Here is a 20240-nt window from a genome sequence, read left to right as displayed (position 1 = left end):
TTCAGCGGTGGTTTTCACCTCCTAATGCTTGCAACATTTGTGAGGTACTATGCCATGTACAATTTCTCTCCAAATTGGTGTCGCACTGCGGCACGCCCTTCGGACTCGGCTATAAAATAAGAGGTCCCGTATCATTAAGCTTAAACTTGATGCGGACTGCACTCACTGATATGTGAGAAGTTTGCCCCTGTTCTTTAATGGAATGTTCATGGGGAAAATTTGCATACAAAATTAAAGTCTGACAAGTTTAAGACATGGATTCTATTTATTAAAAGTAGTAGGTAGACGCGGTGGTGTTGGGTATTACATAGTCGGCTGCGCCCGTCTTTAGCCTTTCCTTAATGGTTTTCAAATGCGGTAATACTTTCCCAAAGCTTTCTTTTTAAATTCCCTTAAACTAAACACAATTTTCTGAAAGTAATATTTTTCACATCACATCTCGCTTATTTGTAATGAACAAACCACCAAAGAATATTCAATTTACTCTCCATGGGCCAGCACATGAACCGCAATGTAGATTTTGACTAAACCGCATTCATTTTATTCCATAACTAACAAAAGTTTGGCTAAAAATTCTTTCTATATCTCTATCTCGCTCTCTCTCGAGTTAAATCACAGCAGTGACACATTAAAACTCAGCCACCTATGCGTATACGTTATGCTGCATTTAAGCACAAACAGAAATTTCATACGCCACCATGTACGCTGGCCATTTGGCAAATTAAACTTCAAACCCACAAAACCAAAATTATTGCCACAATAAATTGCATTAAAAAGCGCTTTATTTTTAATTCGGTTAGAATATAATAAACTGTCAAAATCATAACAACAACAAAAACAGTAATAAAAGTATATTTATGCTTAACTAACTTTTTGAAATTGCAAAACGTTGTTGGGCAAAGAAAAAGTAATAAAACAGCTCAACACAGCATATATCACAGAAAATGTAAATCCCTGAATGCTACACCCACTCAATTTCGTTTTCCTCTATGTACAACACATGAACATGGCTGAAGGCAAAGGAAAGCCGAAAAATCGGTGTTGACAATAAAAAATAGCTTTAAATAAAGAAAAGAAAATTTTTACAGAAATTTCTTATACATGTAGGTATAGTATAAGACCTCAAGCACATACCTTCATATCGAAAGGAAATACCATAAACTTGTATTTCTAAAAGTTTTACGATACAGCAATAAAAGCAACCTTTTATCTAACACTGCATTTAGTCTACTTCCTTCGTTGGAAGATTGTAAAAGTAAATACAACAATTTATTACCACTACTATCCCAAAGGCAAGAGTAAATCGCCAATACCATGACTTAATCCTTTGGGGAAGATTAAAACTATACTACGTACAACATGTAGGGTCAATCGTGGGACATTGTTATGAAAAGTTATTACCACAACAACAAATTTTAAATGTATTCTCGCAGCTGCTTCAATAGACAACCAACCAAAAAGAAGAGCCAAGATTAAAACATGTAAGGCAAACATGGATTTTATTGGTCACAGCAAAAGATTTGGAAACTTCTCAAAAAGTTTAATCGTGAGATTGGTTTACACAGAGCTACTGGCTGAACCACGCCCGCTTCGCTGCGCCTTCTTTTACTTTAAATGGAGCAAAATTATCCTTTGAATATTTATTTTCGTCAATTAAAGAGCCTTTAGTGAAATACCATGCTACTAAAATACGTATTTCGTTTGACTAACAGTCTAACAATATAAATGCCTTTATCTGAATCCCATATGATTTTTACTGGTCTATGAATTCCCTCGCAGGGTTTAGGGTCATTAACGTTTGAGTGTTAGATATACTCCATTACTTAAAGCCTTTATTTCAGCTCGACATTGTCATTATGTCCGATTTAGGGGTGTTTTCGGGGGTGAGGTGGTCCCTTAGACACTTGGCCCTGAAAAAATATCAGCATCCTGTTCTTCGCTCATATATCATTTATTGAAACCACATATGGCCATTGGTTTAAGGGGAGTTTATGCGATAAAACATCCTCAAACACTTGGCTCCAAAATTTGTACTCTTTGGGGGGGTGTTTTGTAGTGGGCTGATCCCCCAAACACTTTGCCCCAAAAATATATCAACATCGTGCTCCACTCTAAAATATCATTTTTTTAACCCGATATTGCCATTGGCCTCAAAACTTGATATCAAATTCGTTTTCTAATCTCAAATACCTTTCCTTTAAACCCCTTATTGCAAAAGTCAGCCAATATGTACGATTAATTGTAAGGGCCCTAAAAACTATCAATATCGAGATCCACATCAGCTATATCAGGCTATGCACCGATTTGCACCATACATAGCATAGTTATGGGAAGTCATAACATTACGCCCCATGCATAATTTCAGCCTAATCGGATGCGCTCTCTATTGGCTCAAGAAGTCAATATCCAAGATCGATTTATATGACAGCTATACTAGATTAAGTATCGATTGGAATCATGCTAAACACAGTTGTTGGAAGTGATAGCAAAACACCACGTGACAAATTTCAGTCAAACCGGACGAGAATTGCGCCCTCTAGAGGCTTAAGAAGTCAATACCCAAGATCGGTTTATGTGGCAGTTATATCAGGTTAGGGACCGATTAGGACCATACTTGCCACAGTTATTGGATATCATAACAAAACACGTTGTGCAAAACTTCATTCCAATCGGATAAGAATTGCGCACTCTAAAGCCTGTTTTAGGAAGTAATACCAAAACACCACGTGCAAAATTTCACTCAAATCGGACCAGAATTGCGCCCTCTAGAAGCTCAGGAAGTCAAGACCCAAGATCGGTTTATATGGCAACTATGACAAACATGGACCATTTTGCCCCTTTTGCAACCCAACCGACCTACACTAATAAAAATCATTTGTGCAAAATTTCAAGCGCCTAGCTTTACTCCTTCCAAAGTTAGCGTGCTTTCGACAGACGGACGGATGGACGGACATGGCTAGATCAACTTCAATTACATGGCGATCAAGAATATATATACTTCATGGGGTCTCAGACTCATATTTCGAGGTATTACAAACAGAATGACGAATAATACCCCCATTCTATGGTGGAGGGTATAGAAATTTCCTCTGTGGATATCCCCTCCTAATGCTGGCGACATTTGTGAGGTACTTTGCCATGTAAAAACTTCTCCCTAAAAGAGGTGTCGCTCTACGGCATAAAAAGGCTATAGAAAGGAGGTCCCTTATATTTGAGCTTAAACTTGAATCGAACAGCACTCAATAATATGAGAACAGTTTGTCCTTGTTTCTAAATGGAATGCTCATGGGCAAATTTGCATTTGCACGAACGGAATGATCAGTTAAGTACTTCGCCATCTTATGGCGGAGCGTGTAAAAAACCGAACTAATATTCATATTCTCTTTGTTTACAACAAAAAATGCCATTCTATCCTTTTTCTTAAAAGAGCATATTTAATTTTTCCACCTCCTTCCTATTTGAGTTTTGTACCTCTTACTCATTTTATCATTAAGGATGATGTCTAAAGGGGTTAAATGGCAAATCTACGCGGCCAATTGGCCGGTCCCGAACGTGAAATAAAATGTTCACCGAACTCGCCTCTCAATAAGTCCATTGTTATACACCGTCTTGTTGAAACCACATGTCAAGCAAGTCAAGCTCTTGCATTTTATTCAAAAAAAGTCACGATAGCGCTCACCATTCACCGTTACGTTACGATTCGCATCATATTTGAAAAAGTGAGGGCCAATGATGCCACCAGCCCATAAACTGCACCAAACTGTGACTTTTTCTGGGTGCATTGTTAGCTCCAGCAATGCTTCTGGCTGATCTTCACTCCAATTCTGCTTATTTACGTACCCATTGAGCCAACCCAAGAGCTTTCTCGTGAAATGGAAGAAGCCTGCAATGAAATTTCTTAACAGAGCACTCATTTTGATAATAAAATTCAATCATTTGCATGTGTAGTTAGTTTGTAAGACGATTCTTGGTTAAATTATAGACCAAAATGAAGATGTTTGAAAGTGAAACAAAACACAAACATGCATGAGCTGTTTAAAAAATTACCCTTTAGTAAAACGTTAAATATACCAAAAAAAACTATTATCTTTTTTTTATTTTATATCTTGATCTTTAAACTTCTTCTTTGAATTGGTTTCTTATGCTAATCAACTTTGTTATCATGATATAAATTCAATGACAATGCACCGCAACAATAAATATTTGCATTATCTATAGATACATGAAAAAAAATTGTACACCCAAGCTTCATATATTAAAAATGTGTGTTTTTTTTTTCTACTCCTTTAGTTGGTTGAAATGTCATAACTGTGACAATTTATGTGTCAAATGAGTGCCCCAAGATATGTTTTTATTGTTTGTTCTTTGGGCTTTTTATTTTGCTTTCACTTTGCATTGTGATAATATCCCTCTCACAAACGCTCTCTCTCTCTCCCAATCCCTCTCTACCGGCCTCTTTCTTCTCTCTGTCACTCAGAACATTTCTCAACAGAACAAAACTAATTCAACTATGATGATAACAACGGGAATTATTGTCATAGCATACTCAAAAGAAGCCTTACAATAAAAAAGTACACAGACAATGAGTTTTTTCTTTGTATAATTTGTTGTGTATGAAAATATTGTCGCGCGTTTATGTATATTTATGAGAAAGTATATATCCTTTGCTTGAGTTTATTATGGTGTGGGATAACTGTCAGTTTAACCATAGTTTGAGTCAATGAAGCTATGCAATACACATATACATGTACATGTGTTTTAACATTAAAAGAAATGGTCTTTATGCTAGTGTTGGTGTTGGTATTGGTATTTATGTTCATAAGAACTTACTCAACATCTGTGGCGGTAGGGCAAAAGCACATTGTCACAATGAAACCCAAGAATTGCTATAAACGCCACTGAATTTCACTATTTTCGCGTATACCAGGCGAAATGGTGATGTTTCATAGTCACATCGCCTTGATATGGCAATGGAAGAGCAAGGAGTTTCCTAGTTTACTCTGTGGTATTGGTAAGATAAAGTTTTCAAAATGTTAAAACAAATGTTTATTTTTGTAAATGAATTTGGGAAAACAGAATTAAAAGATTGAATGAAATAAAAAAATATATCATTGAATAAAAACAAATAATTACGGACAAGTAAGAGCGTGCTAAGTTCGGCCGGTCCGAATCATATATACCCTCCACCATGGATCACATTTGTCGAGTTCTATGTGCGGTATCTCTTTTTAGGCAAACCAAGAATATTGAATAAAAACTGTTATGCTATTGGAGCTATATCAAGTTATAGTCCGATTCGGACCATAAATGAATGCCGAATATTGTAGAAGTCATTGTGCAATATTTGAGTTCATTCGGATAAGAATTGAGCCTTGCAGGGGCTCAAGAAGCAAAATCGGGAGAACGGTTTATATATCAAGCTATTGATCGATTCAGACCATATTAGACACGTATCAAGGGGGAATCTGTTGTAGAAAATTTTTGTCAAATTGGATGGGAATTGCGCCCTCTAGAGGCTCAAGAAATCAAAATACCAGATCGGTTTATATGGCAGCTTACAAACATAGCACAGTTATTGGAAGTCATAACAAAACATCTCATGCAGAATTTCAGCCAAATCGGATCAGAATTGCGCTCTCTAGACGCTCAAGAAGTCAAGACCCAAGATCGGTAACAATAACAAGATCGGTTTATATGGCAGCTATATCAGGTTATTGACCGATTTGAACCATACTTAGCGCAATGGTTGGAAGTGATATCAAAACACTATGTGCAAAATGTCTGTCAAATCGAACGAGAATTGCGCCCTCTAGAGGCTCAAGAAGTCAAGACCCAAGATCGGTTTATATGGCAGCTATATCAGTTTGTAGACTGATTTCAACCATACTTAGCACAGTTATTGGAAGTGATATCAAAACACTATGTGGGAAATTTCAATCAAATCGGACGAGAATTGCGCCCTCTAGAGGCTTAAGAAGTCAGGACCCAAGATCGGTTTATATGGCAGCTATATCAGTTTGTAGACTGATTTCAACCATACTTAGCACAGTTATTGGAAGTGATATCAAAACACTATGTGGGAAATTTCTGTCAAATCGGACTAGAATTGCGCCCTCTAGAGGCTCAAGAAGTCAGGACCCAAGATTGGTTTATATGGCAGCTATATCAAAACATGCACCGATTTGGCCCAATTACAATCTCGTCCGACCTACACTAATAGGAAGCATTGGTGCAAAATTTCAAGCGGCTAGCTCTACTCCTTCAAAAGTTTGCGTGCTTTCGACAGACAGACGGACGGAATTGTAGATTTTTTAGTGGAAGTTTTGTCTTATCAGCATTTTTTTTAATTTCTTATCTTTAAAGAAAAATTCATTTAAATTTTTCTTCCAGCTAATTTCACTAGCACTTTGTCTATGGAGAATTTTTTTTTAAACTTTGCCTTAAGACAAATTTCGTTAGAATTTTTTCTCTGAAACAATTTTCCCTCAAACATTATATAAAGGGTGATTTTTTTGAGGTTAGGATTTTCATGCATTAGTATTTGACAGATCACGTGGGATTTCAGACATGGTGTCAAAGAGAAAGATGCTCAGTATGCTTTGACATTTCATCATGAATAGACTTACTAACGAGCAACGCTTGCAAATCATTGAATTTTATTACCAAAATCAGTGTTCGGTTCGAAATGTGTTCAAATTTTGACAAATTTTGTTCAGCGATGAGGCTCATTTCTGGTTGAATGGCTACGTAAATAAGCAAAATTGCCGCATTTGGAGTGAAGAGCAACCAGAAGCCGTTCAAGAACTGCCCATGCATCCCGAAAAATGCACTGTTTAGTGTGGTTTGTACGCTGGTGGAATCATTGGACCGTATTTTTTCAAAGATGCTGTTGGACGCAACGTTACGGTGAATGAACACATTTCGAACCGAACACTGATTTTGGTAGTAAAATTCAATGATTTGCAAGCGTTGCTCGTTAGTAAGTCTATTCATGATGAAATGTCAAAGCATACTGAGCATCTTTCTCTTTGACACCATGTCTGAAATCCCACGTGATCTGTCAAATACTAATGCATGAAAATCCTAACCTCAAAAAAATCACCCTTTAGAAGAAAATGTGGTTGAAAATTTTCTTACGTATAGAAATTTGATTGACTTTGTTTTAGAAGATATTTTATCATAATTTTTCGCAGAAGTTGTACATGACTTTTTTTCTTAAAAAAAAAAACTTCAACCACATTTTGTTTCTCGAGAATTTTAAAAAAGGATTTAATTAAAATTTTGTTTTTAGAGCTTAGAGAAAAAATAATATTTCAGTTTTTTCTCAGATAAAATTTTAATGAAATTTTGCCCTTACAGAAAATTTAAGTTAAAATGTTTCTTAAGCAAAATGTTTAAAGAAGATGTGATTTAAGGTTTGTTTGTAGAAAAAAATTAATTTGGAGTACTTTTGGGAACAAGAAACACCATGTTTGCGAACCATGGCCGTGTAGTGTATTATCATTTTTTTTTTTTTTTGTGTGTTTATGTATTCCTTCATTTCCATAAAATTTATTGTTTGACCCCTATGTCTGATGGTGGCAGGGTTGAGAACCCCCTGGATAAATATGCTGCGACTGAGCCATACGGAACCCCACCACATCATCGCATTAGGCGGTTACACAACCAATATTTGTAAAAATATTTTGCAAGTTTTTTTATGAATAAAAATTATATAGAAATTTGTCCTTTAGGACAAATTTGGCTGAATGTTGATTTTCAGAGAATATTTCATTAAATTTTGTGAGTGGAGAAAATATACGGTTTAATAGTTTTTTTTTAATAGCAAAAATATGCACCAATATTTTGTTCCTTATTTCCAATTTCATGAACTCACCCCAATTTTCATTTAACTTTTAAAAAATCTTGAAGGCATATTCAAGTTTACCCAATGTGTATAGGTGTACAAATGCATTTTCTGTTATATGCCCATGTCTGGCATATTAAAATATTTTATGAAAGACTAAGACTTGGATGACTATGAGGACTATAACAATGACAAAACTCTTGATAATGACTATGGTGCTAATGACAATGATGATGGGCCACATAGAACTTAAATTACAACTTTAACAACCTATGAAGTTTCACATACGTTTTTTTTTAACTCCTGATAGCTGTTTAAAAGAAAAAGAAAATAATAAAGCGTCATCAACTGAAAGCCGGATAACAACACAGATATACTCGTACACCATTTTTCTTTTAACCAGCGACAGCTCAAAGAATGTTGGCTGGCAAGAAAAAGTTGCCTTACATCATTAATACTTTTCTACTTTTTACCACTTGCAGCAGATTGTGTCAAAGTTAAAAACAAGGCACGAGAGAAGGCAGGCGAAATGAAAAGCAAAGCAAAAAAAGAAAGAAAATTAAAGTAAAACCTGGTTCCGTGTCAAAACTACAACAGCAGAAGAAAACTAAAGCAGTAAAACAAAAAAGAATAAGACAATAGCAAAGAAAAAGGAAAATTGCATTTTAATAATTAAACAATGTCGTGAAAGAACCAAAAACAGATAGCCAGCACCAAAAATGAAACGTAAAAAACTTCAATAATGTCACAGAAACTATAAACATAAAAATAAATCCTTATAACCCTAGGACCCATGAAACAAAATTAAAAAAAAAAAAATACCCAAGAAAAATCAATTTTAAAGTAATGAATAACCAAACAATGTTATTTAAAACTAATAGTTAAAATTTATGCTCCAAAAACCTAGCTCTTAACTCTCCAGCACAATGATCTTACATACATTGAGTGTTTTAGTGTGGGTGCTATAGTGTGATAAGCCAGAAAGTATGCTACAAAAATCTTTTAGGTTCAAACTGCCTTAGAAAAATGCTTTAGACAACAACAAAACTTGAAAAAATACTCACACACACACATACTACGACATTGCTTTGTCGTAATGTCTAGCCCGAATGTCGTCGCTGCTTTTAAGACTTGAGTGTTGCTGTTTGTGCGTGAGCGTGTGCTTGGTGCATGCGTAAGAGCGCACGGGCGCTCTTTCGTTGTGTAACGGTCGTGTTTCTTAGAAATAGCCCTTCTATAGCAAAGAAATTATCTCATAGGGGCTGTAAGCGTTCGATCGAGCTGTGATCTTTGTGTGCATTTTTTTCTTTGGTTTTGGGTTCTTTTTATTCTAAGTTTCCCCACTTCCCCCAAAGAGGGAAAATTTAGCTAAGCTAAATTCAGTTTGTTGTTATTGTAATTGACTGTGTAACTTAATAAGAGAACTTTTCATCATGGCTGCTGTGGCCGGTCTTTATGGTCTGGGCGAAGATCGCCAACATCGCAAAAAACAACAACAGCAGCAGGCGCATCAACAAGAGCAGCGCGAACAAAAGGAGGAGCAGAAAAAATTGGCCGATCGCAAACTGCAGCGGGAGCAGTTGATGGCAAGGCCATCATTTGAAGGGTGATGTATTGTTTTAATCATTTTTTTTGTAGGGGTTTGAATTGATATCAAAAATTGTTTTTATCGTTTAAGAAGACACTGCAAACATTTTGTATTCTTTTTCAGTTAAATAAACCTTGAAAATAAGCAAAGAAAATTTTATAAACCAATTGCAATGCGTTGAGTAAAACCATGTAAGAACACCATTCACAGTGGCTCGTAATCATAATCTCTGAGTAATGTAGGTTCTAGCGAGAATTTGAGTACCCTGCTACACTCAGACCACTATTAGACACGCCTATGACGCTCAACGTCTAGGTGCGAATCCTAGCGAGAACATCAGAAAAACAAGTAAAAGGGTAGTAAGTTCGGCCGGGTCGAATCTTGTATACCCTCCACCATGGAAGCACCGCTGAAAATTTTTTTCTGATGATCTCGCCAGCATTCGAACATGTTACCATCTGCGCTACGGTGGCCTCTTTGTGAGTCAGGTTAATTTTTTTCAATTGTATGATTTCCATAGAATCCATTTTATAGGACAGTTATCAGTGAAACATGAACTGTATCCTGCACCATTGCTGTGACAGTTACGCATTGTGAGAGTCCTCTCAGATATATCCTAAGTCCGCCTGTCATAGTCTTTCTTTTCAAATTAAGATAAAGGTCGTTACTTCTTTTTGGTAGGTATTTTAAGTTATCGATTGTATATCCTCAATCATCTTTATATCTACAAAAATACTTTTGCAATTATAGACTTTTTGTCAATCTGTTTTTTTTTTAATTATGGAGTATGTTTAAGTATTTATTAAAGCAAACCAGCAACATCAGCTTAAAATGACATTTCTCGTAAGAAGATGTTTTTTTAATTGCGACCTGTCTTTATGTCATTGCAAAAGAGAGTCATCAAAACTAATTGACAGTGCCTTTTACATTAACATTCCTTTTCAATTTTTCCTTACCCTTTTCGGTGAATTTCCCACTCTCACAATTAAGGATAATTGATTGAGGAGTACAGGGCAAACACAAAGCAGTCATTCCATGACAGCAGAAAATTTCAAACATGCTGAGTGAAGGCAAAAAACCCTATTCAAAGGAAACTCCTGGTGACTGACAGTTAAGCTGGCTTGTACAATGCATATGACCCAAATAAATATATTTTTCTCTCTTTTCGATATTCTTCAATCGGAAGATGAAGGAAACATTTTTGATTCCTTTTAATTTACAAATAAAAAGTTGAAGATATTTCACATACAGCAGAAGAATATTTAAGCAAAGGAGCAAATGCAGAAATCATTATAAAGCAATACAAAGGGAATAAGTACTTGCAACAGAAATTAAAGAGTAAAACAAGTTGAAATAAAAAAAAAAAATTGAAGAAGGATGTCGAAAGTCCTAACAAAACTTACTGTCCCAAATTTCGGCGACTTAGGACAAAAAATGTGCCTTTTATGGGCTCAAAACCTTAAATCGAGAGATCGGTCTATATAGCAGCTATATCCAAATCTGGACCGAGCTGTGCCAAATTGCAGAAATATGTCAAGGGGCTTAATCTAACTCACTGTCCCAAATTTTTAGCGACATCGAACAATAAATTCGCCTTTTATGAGCCAGAAACCTTATATCAAGAGATCGGTCTATATGGCAGCTATATCCAAATTTTGATCGAGCTAGGCCAAATTGAAGGAAGATGTTGAAGAGCCTAACACAACTCACTCTCCCAGATTTCGGCGACATCGGACAATAAATGCGCCTTTTATGGGCCTAAGACCCAAAATCGGCGGATCGGTCTATATGGAAGCTATTTTCAAATCTGGACTGATCTGGGACAAATTGGAGAAGGACGTCGAAGGTCCTAACAAAACTTACTGTCCCAAATTTCGGCGACATTGGACAATGAATGCGTCTTTTATGGGCTCAAAACCTTAAATCGAGAGATCGGTCTATATGGCAGCTATATCCAAATCTGGACCGATCTGTGCCAAATTGCAGAAATATGTCGAGGGGCTTAATCTAACTCACTGTCCCAAATTTCAGCGACATCGGACAATAAATACGCCTTTTATGGGCCCAAAGCCTTAAATCGAGAGATCGGTCTATATGGCAGCTATATCAAAATCTGAACCAATCTGGGCCAAATTGAAGAATAGGGTCGATGGGCCTAACACAACTCACTGCCCCAAATTCTGGCAAAATCGGATTATAAATGCATTTTTTATTGGCCCAAAGCCTTAAATCGAGAGATCGGTCTATATGGCAGCTATATTCAAATCTGGATCGATCTGGGCCAAATTGACGAAGCATGTCGAAGGGCCTAACACAACTCACTGTTCGAAATTTCAGAAAATCGGATAATAAATGTGGCTTTTATGGGCCTAAGACCCTAAATCGGCGGATCGGTCTATATGGGGGCTATATCAAGATATAGTCCGATATAGCCCATCTTTGAAGTTAACCTGTTTCTGGACAAAAAAGAATCTGCGCAAAGTTTCAGCTCATTATCTCTATTTTTATAGACTGTAGAGTGATTTCAACAGACAGACGGACGGACATGGCCATATGATCTTAGATTTTTACGCTGATCAAGGATATGTATGTACTTTATAGGGTCGGAAATGGATATTTCGATGTGTTGTAAACGGAATGACAAAATGCATATACCCCCATCCTTCGGGCTTTTATCAAGGCAAAAATTTCAAGAAATTTTGCCCAACCATCAACATTTTTTATACATCTCATAATTGGAAACTAAGTATGAACTTTCCTAGACTCTCCCAAGTAAATAAAACATTTAATAAAATTTTATAACAAATCATTTAAGGCAAACATTTCATTTTACCTTATCAGTAGTCCTAGACCATTTAAAATATCGAAAAGAACTATCATCGACAAAAACAAACAAATCGCCATAGACATTTGATAAATGAAATAAAGGCGTTGTCTCAACCAAAAAATTGGGGGCAGTGAGTTAGCTAAAATCGTGCTATCTCTACCTCCCTCTCTTTGTCCAGAACTCGGTGGTCCCTTAAAAGACTGGCGACGACAAACTAATACAACGACAACATCACGTGCCTCAATGCCATAACATTTGTTAAAGTTACAATTAAAATGAATTGTCAACGACGTGTTTCGTGCAGCTAAACTATGAGGAAACAACCGACGTCAACCAAATCGCACCATAGCAGCGCCAAACCTTTGGCAGAGTGTGAGCTGCTGGCTGACAATACCAAGGCTCAAAATGAAAGGGGCTTGAATCAAACGCCCACATCATAGAAAAAACTTTTCTTCAACAGTCAGAGGTACACCATTTGGCTGATTTGGTCACTACTGACCTGACTTCTTGTTGATTTCCTTCAAAATAGATGAGAAGGATGTAAGAAAAAGTTGAAGAATTTGATTGAACAGTGGTTAGGAAACTAAGAATTAATTTAAAGTTGGAAAATTTTATCTAGGAATGCAAAAAATTGGGTTAACCTACCCTACCGGTTCTGATTAGCTTTAACAAAACACTATGAGGAGTATTTGATCCCAATCGGGACTCAAGTAGTCAAATCTGGTGATCAATTTCTATGAGGTTGAAAGCAGATTTAGGTTGAAAACAGATTTAGATCATACTTAACAGAGTTTTTGGAAGTACAGTACAGGACTGTATTGTGTACAGTACAGTACTGTACTGTGTACAGTACAGTACTGTACTGTGTACAGTACAAAATTTCTGCAAAGCTGGCTTAGAACTGCGCCCTCTAGATGCTCAAAAAGTCAATTCGGGGGATCGGAGAATCGATTTATATGAGAGTTATATTTGGTTATGTACCGATTTAGAACACAAATGGCTGAGTTGTTGGAAGTCGTATTTGATGTCAGTCAAAGTATGTCCTTTATGATCTTCAGGATATCGGATTATATTGGAGCTACATTTGAGCATAAGGTGATTTAACGTACAGAAATACAAACGGACAGATAGGCTAATAGGCAGGCGGACAGACATACAAATAGACAGACACACGGACAGACAATCAGACAGGCGGATACATAGACTGACGATTGGGCATAACTAGATCGACTTACAATCTCATGTCTCGGATCAATATTCCCTTGAGTTACAAACAGAATGAAGAAATTGGTATATTCCCAAAATTTTGATGGAGAATATAAAAACAAGGAAATGAAAAAACAGACCACTCTAAAGTTGATGAACACAGCAAAAAATTTAAGAGCCATAATTTAATGATGAGAGTATATTGAAGCTATATTATACGCATGGACGGATGTTCCACGAAAGTATAATGGCGGCATTGCCGTCTAAAAGAAAGTTCGAAAGATTGATAGGTATCATCATAACACCGAAATGCGAAGCGTTGCATTACAGCTGTATTGCCGTCTAAAAGACAGTTCAAAAGATTGATAGCCATAACCATAACACCAAAATGCGAAGCGTTGCATAACAGCTGCCATGAAACCAGACATGAGCATGGCGTTGGATTCGATGTTAGACGATCAAAACATCTTGCCTCCACGGTTACTCCAGTGGGAATTGAACGAGTATAGGCTATTAAAGAAACATTACTTTCAAATGGTGTAATAGTGGCGGCGATACCACTAGCCCATCCCTGAGGACGGTAAGAAATATATGCCGCCTAGTCAAAATAAAATCAGTGTATGAGTAGGTAGGTCCGTAGCGTAGAGGTTAGCATGTCCTGTGGCGCTGAAAGCCTGGGTTTGAATCCTGGCGAGAACATCGGAAAAATATTATCCGCGGGAGTTTCCCCCTCGTAATGTTGGCCACATTTGTAAGGCACTATACCACTATTGGTATGCCGGCCATGTAAAAACTTTTTCCCATAGAGGTCTCTCACTTCGGCACGCTGTTTGAATTCGGCTATCAAAAGGAGCTTAAACTTGAATTGGACAGCACTCATAGACATGTGAGAAGTTTGCCCTGTTCTTTAGCGGAACAAGGGCAAGTTTGCATTTGTATGTATGGAGGCCAACGTAGCGAAGAGGTTAGCATGTCTGCATATGACCCTGAACGCATGGGTTTGGAATCCTGGTGAGACCATCAGAAAAAAAAATTTAGCGGTGGTTTTCCCCTCCGAATGCTGGCAACATTTGTGAGGTACTATGCCATGCAAAACTTCTCTCCAAAGAGGTGTCGCACTGCGGCATGCCATTCGGACTCGGCTTGAGTCTCATTGAGTCTCCTTATCATTGAGCTTAAAGTTGAATTGGACAGCACTCTTCGACATGTGAGAAGTTTGCCCCTGTTCCTTAGTGGAATGTTCTTGGGCAAATATGTATTTGTATGAGTAGGTTAGGTTACATTGAACGGATTGCTCACCATAGGTGAGTTTACTCGTAGCCCAGTTTGGCCTATTGTGATAACCTACAAAGAACAAGAAGAGAAAGAATATGTGTGACCTCGATCTATACTCAGAGGTTATACACGAATAAAAAAAGAAGGAATAGAGGATCTGAACGGGGAGTGAAAATCCTATCACCTGACGGAAGCACTCATGTGCCTTCACTGATTCTTATGGCACCCTTCGTCGGAACCATCGCTACCAGTCTACACATCTCAAAAGGCATTCCAGAGGTATGTTCGCAAGATCACCAAATCGTAAAGGAATCGCCTTCCCATGCCTTCCTGCAGACCCAGACATGAACAGAGCAAGTGCTTGATAGTTTCCTTCTCATGCTCATCAAGACAACTCCTGCAGAAGTCATTACGCAGTATTCCAATGCTCGCCGCCATGCGGCCTATGTCCCGTTATGACCCCTCTTAAGGTACTAAGTGACCTCCTATCGAACGCCAGTAACTCCTTCTTCCTACTTCGGTCGATGAAAGGCCTGAGCTCCCTAGAAGCCCGGCAACCATCCGCCGAGCACCTATTGCCACCGACGCCGCTCTGAACATCACATCTCATCTGCTGCAAATGACAAGTAGGCAAGACTGGTGATTGATTCGCCAGACGCAGATGAACCCCTTCTGGCGCATTCGTCCGCAACCTCGTTTCCTGGACTTCCTTCATGTCCGAGAACCAATGCCAGCGCCACATCGTGGGCTCGGAGCTTATCGAGGGATACCAAACAATCTGCCACTCAACTCGACCTCAAAGTCCTAGTACCCAAAGCCTTGAGTGCCGTCCACAAAAATTCTGTGTTTTACGGGCGGTAACTAGAATTACCAGAATTTCTCTTGCGGCTACTGTAGTGGCCCACAATTCTGCCAGGAAGACGGTACACTCGTCTGGCAATCGCAGAGACATAGCGATATTGATTGCGTCATAGTAGACCATCATAATGAACAATCCCGTCCCTGACTCCATCTTGGAGACATGAGTGAAGATCGAGGTCTCATTTTCTCCAAACACAACTTTAGCCCTTAATTCATCCCTCCCGGGAAAACGAATCCTAAATGTGCTTTTCCCAATCAGTCCAGTGCCAGGTTGTTCGGAGATCCTCCTCAGTCTACCCTCCGCATCCATAACATCCAGAAAAATTAAAACTAAAGTTATCTCCACTTGAAGTCGCCGCATCGCAATGATTAGCATGTCCGCCTATGACACTGAATACCTGGGTACTTTAACACGTAAAAACTTCTCCTCAAAGAGGTGTCGCACTGTGGCACGCCGTTCGAACTCGGCTGTAAAAAGGAGACCCCTTATCATTGAGCATAAACTTGAATCGGATATGTAAGAAGTTTGTCCCGTTCCTTAATGGAATGTTCGTGTGTAAATTTGCATTTACAGTTCAAAATCTAAACCATGATTATAGTCCCGTAAAAACGTAAAAAACTCTCCACCATTGTAAAACCTCTGCGACGGCTCTGAAAATCTTTCTGATGATAGGAGAATTGAAAGTTGTTTTTATCCAAGACTCAAGGGAGAATGAGGTCCTTTTTTGTGTTGGTCCTAGTTTTAAATAATATTCGTATTTTACTCTTAAATATTTTGCTTTGCAATACCATATTGCATTTTCGCTTTATATGTGTCTCCATTGGGGGGACTTTTGCGGTGTCCCCAAAATTTTTAATTAAATCTCGTATTCTACTCCCAAATACTTCCATATGGAGTTTTTCGAGAAAGGAGAAATTTTTGCAGCTGGGGCGGCCCACTAAGATTTGGCGACTTATTTCAGTTTCGTATTCGAAATTTACTTTTCGTTACCTTTCATTTGAGTCCGATCAATCTTTATGACTGTTTGAGATTATATTTTGATGGGGCTTTTAGGACGAGACGCACCCTTTGGAAACTGGCCCATACGTTGATACATGTTTCGCATATTACCTCAAAATGCCTTTCATTTGTGTCCCATATGTCCACTATTCATTTTGGGCTGTAATTTTTGGGGTAAGGAGCAGAGTCCAACCTCCCTTCCAATATCAAAAAATTTTATAGCCTCTCAAGTCTTTTGGACCATCCTACACAAACTGTTACAATTTCAAGACAAAATCGGTTAAACTGGTTTCCGATATGATTGTATCTGACGGTATCGGTTAAGGTCCAATCCAAATCAGTGTTCCCAATTTCAACGAAATTGAGTAAAAAATGTGGCTTAAAGAGCCAGTATAAGTCATTGCATGAAATTTCATCGATAACGCATCAAAACTAAGCCTTTTAAGGCCCCAAGAAATTAAATCAAATGGTCGGATTATATGAAGGCTATATACAGATATAGATATATAGCCCACTTTTTAACTAAACCCGCCCAAATTAACTGTTCAAGTTTTCTTCCCAATATTTTTGTAGTTTTAAGACTGTAGCCTAATTTCAATAGGCAGATGGACGGACATGGTTAGGTTGTCTTTTATGAAGACCAAGAATATACGTTTTTTAAGAACCGCAAGGGGGTTACTCGATGTATTACAAGCAAAATGGCACAATGAATATACCCCATCCTTCGTTGGTGCGTATGGCCAGAGAAGCCGAGAAATGGCTTTAAATGAATATTCCTGCAAAAGATTTTTAAAAATTTTTGCACAACAATAAACTTGTTTCAAATTGCTAGAAAAGGGTCTCAGTGGCTTTTGGGCACACATTCAGTGTAATTAATTTTATTTTCCTGTAAATTCAACTCAATTTTTAAATGAGATAACATATAATTAACATTGATTAAACCAAATAACTGCCATAAAATACTAATTACTTTATTCAATTATTTCCTCTCATTACAGGTATGTATCCCAAACATGATGATAAATACAACATTTATTTTTATCACTGATGTTTTGTGATATAATTTAAAACCATTGCCACAGAGTATGTATGAAAATTATTTTAAATTACCGAATGATGTATAAAGAAAATTGGCAATTTTTTATATTCAAAAAATGTGTCTTGGCTTTTTTTTCTTTGTGGAGATTTTGTCCTACTGTTTTTCCCTTATTATTGTTGTCCACAAAGACTCAAACCTATGTCTGGGAGGATCTTGTGAAGTTACGAAAGAAAACAAAACGCTAAGCCACCCACCATGTTTGCAGGATGTGTGAATTTTGTTGTTCATGTTCTGATTTTAGTTTCTTGTGCTTGGGCTTCTTCTCGTTATTCCCTTTCATTCGCTACGACTGTGTCATCAAATCAAGGAAATTGTTAAAACATATATGTATGTATCAGTGTGCTGCACACACACACACACTCAAGCAACTTCTTAAAGAAGTGGGTGTGTTAACCATTTATAAGAGTATGTCTGTGTCTGTGGATTTGTAGGTGTGTGTGTGTGTGTGCTTGTGCGTGCCTGGTATATGAATGGAAGTGATTTTGAGCTTGACTCTTACAGCAGACCACTTGTCTCAAATACTAGATTGTAGTATAAGTATACATGTGTATGTCCATGTGTATGTCCATGTGGTCGTCTTATTGTTTTTCTGTTTTTTTTTTTCTCTTGCTTTTGTTGTTGGCAATTTTATTGCAAATGCTGCTACTACAATGACTTTCTTCGTTTATTTCATTGTTGTTGTTCATCAGTGTTATTTAACACTTATATAACCAAGTGTAAATGCAAACGAGTATACTATGTGGGTGTTTTGTGTTGGGGGTTTGTTATACTCGCTCATATGTTTGTGCGGGTGCGTTCATGTGCTAAGTGTTAAATGTCCTTAAAATACTATAACATTAATGCTGATGTTGTTGTTGTTGTTTCTTTTTTTTGCTTTGCTTCTTTTACTTTCATTGCCTTTAGTTAACATTTAAGTTGCTCAAAACCCTGTGTAATTGTATTGTGCGTGAGTACGAAAGCGAGCAACTAAAAATAACAACACAAAAAAAAAAGAGTTAATGGAAGTAAACAAAACTTAAGCGCTGCCATTTATGTATATCACAGAGAGGGTTATAATATTCAGAAAGATTTAAAAAAGCCTGTAGCAACTTATTGTTTAATTTAATTTTCATTGAATATAGAATTTTAATTTTTAGAAATTTGAAAGAAAAGGAAGCAGAAATCAGACATCTTCCAGACCTTTATAATAAAAATCGTAAGATCTTGGATATGCCAATTTTTTCTATTTTGCACCCTAACGAAACCCCGAAGACACGAATTTTTTAAAATTTTGAAGACAAGTGAATGGAAAAATTACACGATCGGGATAATATGATATTTCGGAACAAATAACGTGTATAATACCTTTCCCTTCTAAATCAATATGGGACAATATGACAAACAAACGAAGGTATTTGATAGTACAGCACTAAGCTGATATCCAAATTAGGAAAATTGTGTTCGGGGGCAGAAATTGAATTAGTTTGGTCGAACTTTGGGTACGCAACTCTCGGCCCGCAAATTCAAATATCTTTGCAAGTTTGTTGCTCACAATGTTTCTTTCAGGTCATCGTGGCATCATAATGAGGGACGGATTGATACACTTACGTCGCTCAGTGGGATAAAATTAAAAAAAAAAAAAAAAACAAGTAAAAGAGCAAAAAGTTCGGCCGGGCCGAACTTTGGATACCCACCAACTCGGACATATATGTAAACCTCATTTCGTCAAAATCCGGTGAAAATTGGATAACTTAAGCAACCTAATTCGGCACGGACATTGAGTGGTCAAATATATATTGGGTTGCCCAAAAAGTAATTGCGGATTTTTCATATAGTCGGCGTTGAAAAATTTTTTCACAGCTTGTAACTCAGTAATTGCATTCTTTCTTCGGTCAGTTATCATCTGTTACTTTTAGCTTGCTTTAGAAAAAAGTGTAAAAAAAGTATATTTGATTAAAGTTCATTCTAAGTTTTATTAAAAATGCATTTACTTTCTTTTAAAAAATCCGCAATTACTTTTTGGGCAACCCTATATGACCCCTCAATTTTGTAGAACAAAATATTGGTTTTTTTTTAGCAGATATATCAAATTAAAAACCGATCTGAACGATATTAAGGTCAGATATCATGAGTCTCAGAAAAACTCACTGTTTCAAATCGGGTAATAAATAAATATTTTATGGGCTTCAGTCCCCTTATCGGCAGATTGGTCTATATGGCAGCTATATCTAAATATGGACCGATCAAATCAGATTTCAAGAGGCTTAAAATAACCCACTGTTGCAAATTTCAGCGAAATCGGATAAAAAATAAAGCTTTTATGGGATTCAGACTCTTTATCGGCAGATCGCTCTTTATGGAATCTATATCTAAATATAGTCCGATCTGAACCATATTTGGGTCGGATGTTAGGAGGCTTAAAACTTTGCACTGTTCCAAATTTCAGCGAAATCTGAAAAAAAGCTTTTTTGGCCTACAAAACCTTTATCGGGAGATCGGTCTATATGACAGCTATATCTAAATATAGTCCTGTCTGAACCATATTTAGGTCAGATGTCA

The 20240-nt window shown here is 37.2% G+C and overlaps 1 protein-coding gene across 9 annotated transcripts in view; it reads left to right on the top strand.

Annotated features, from left to right (window-relative positions):
* Positions 1 to 20240, top strand: part of LOC106082695 (potassium voltage-gated channel protein Shaker) — a 694624-nt gene that overhangs the window by 341569 nt on the left and 332815 nt on the right. The window contains exon 1 of one of the 9 annotated variants that reach the window (XM_059366516.1): positions 8627 to 9452. The exons of 6 other annotated variants lie outside the window; for them this stretch is intronic. In XM_059366516.1, coding sequence (XP_059222499.1) covers positions 9280 to 9452 — 173 coding nt within the window. In that variant the 5' untranslated portion in view covers positions 8627 to 9279. Of the gene's footprint in view, positions 1 to 8626; positions 9453 to 20240 lie in introns of those variants that run through there. 2 more of the 9 variants (XM_059366517.1, XM_059366522.1) reach the window with 2 other exon arrangements.

Source organism: Stomoxys calcitrans, chromosome 4, assembly GCF_963082655.1.
Source record: "Stomoxys calcitrans chromosome 4, idStoCalc2.1, whole genome shotgun sequence".
In the NCBI taxonomy this organism is placed as follows: domain Eukaryota; kingdom Metazoa; phylum Arthropoda; class Insecta; order Diptera; family Muscidae; genus Stomoxys; species Stomoxys calcitrans.
The sequence above is the reverse complement of the archived record's forward strand: the minus strand, read 5'-3'. Positions and strand labels throughout refer to the sequence as shown.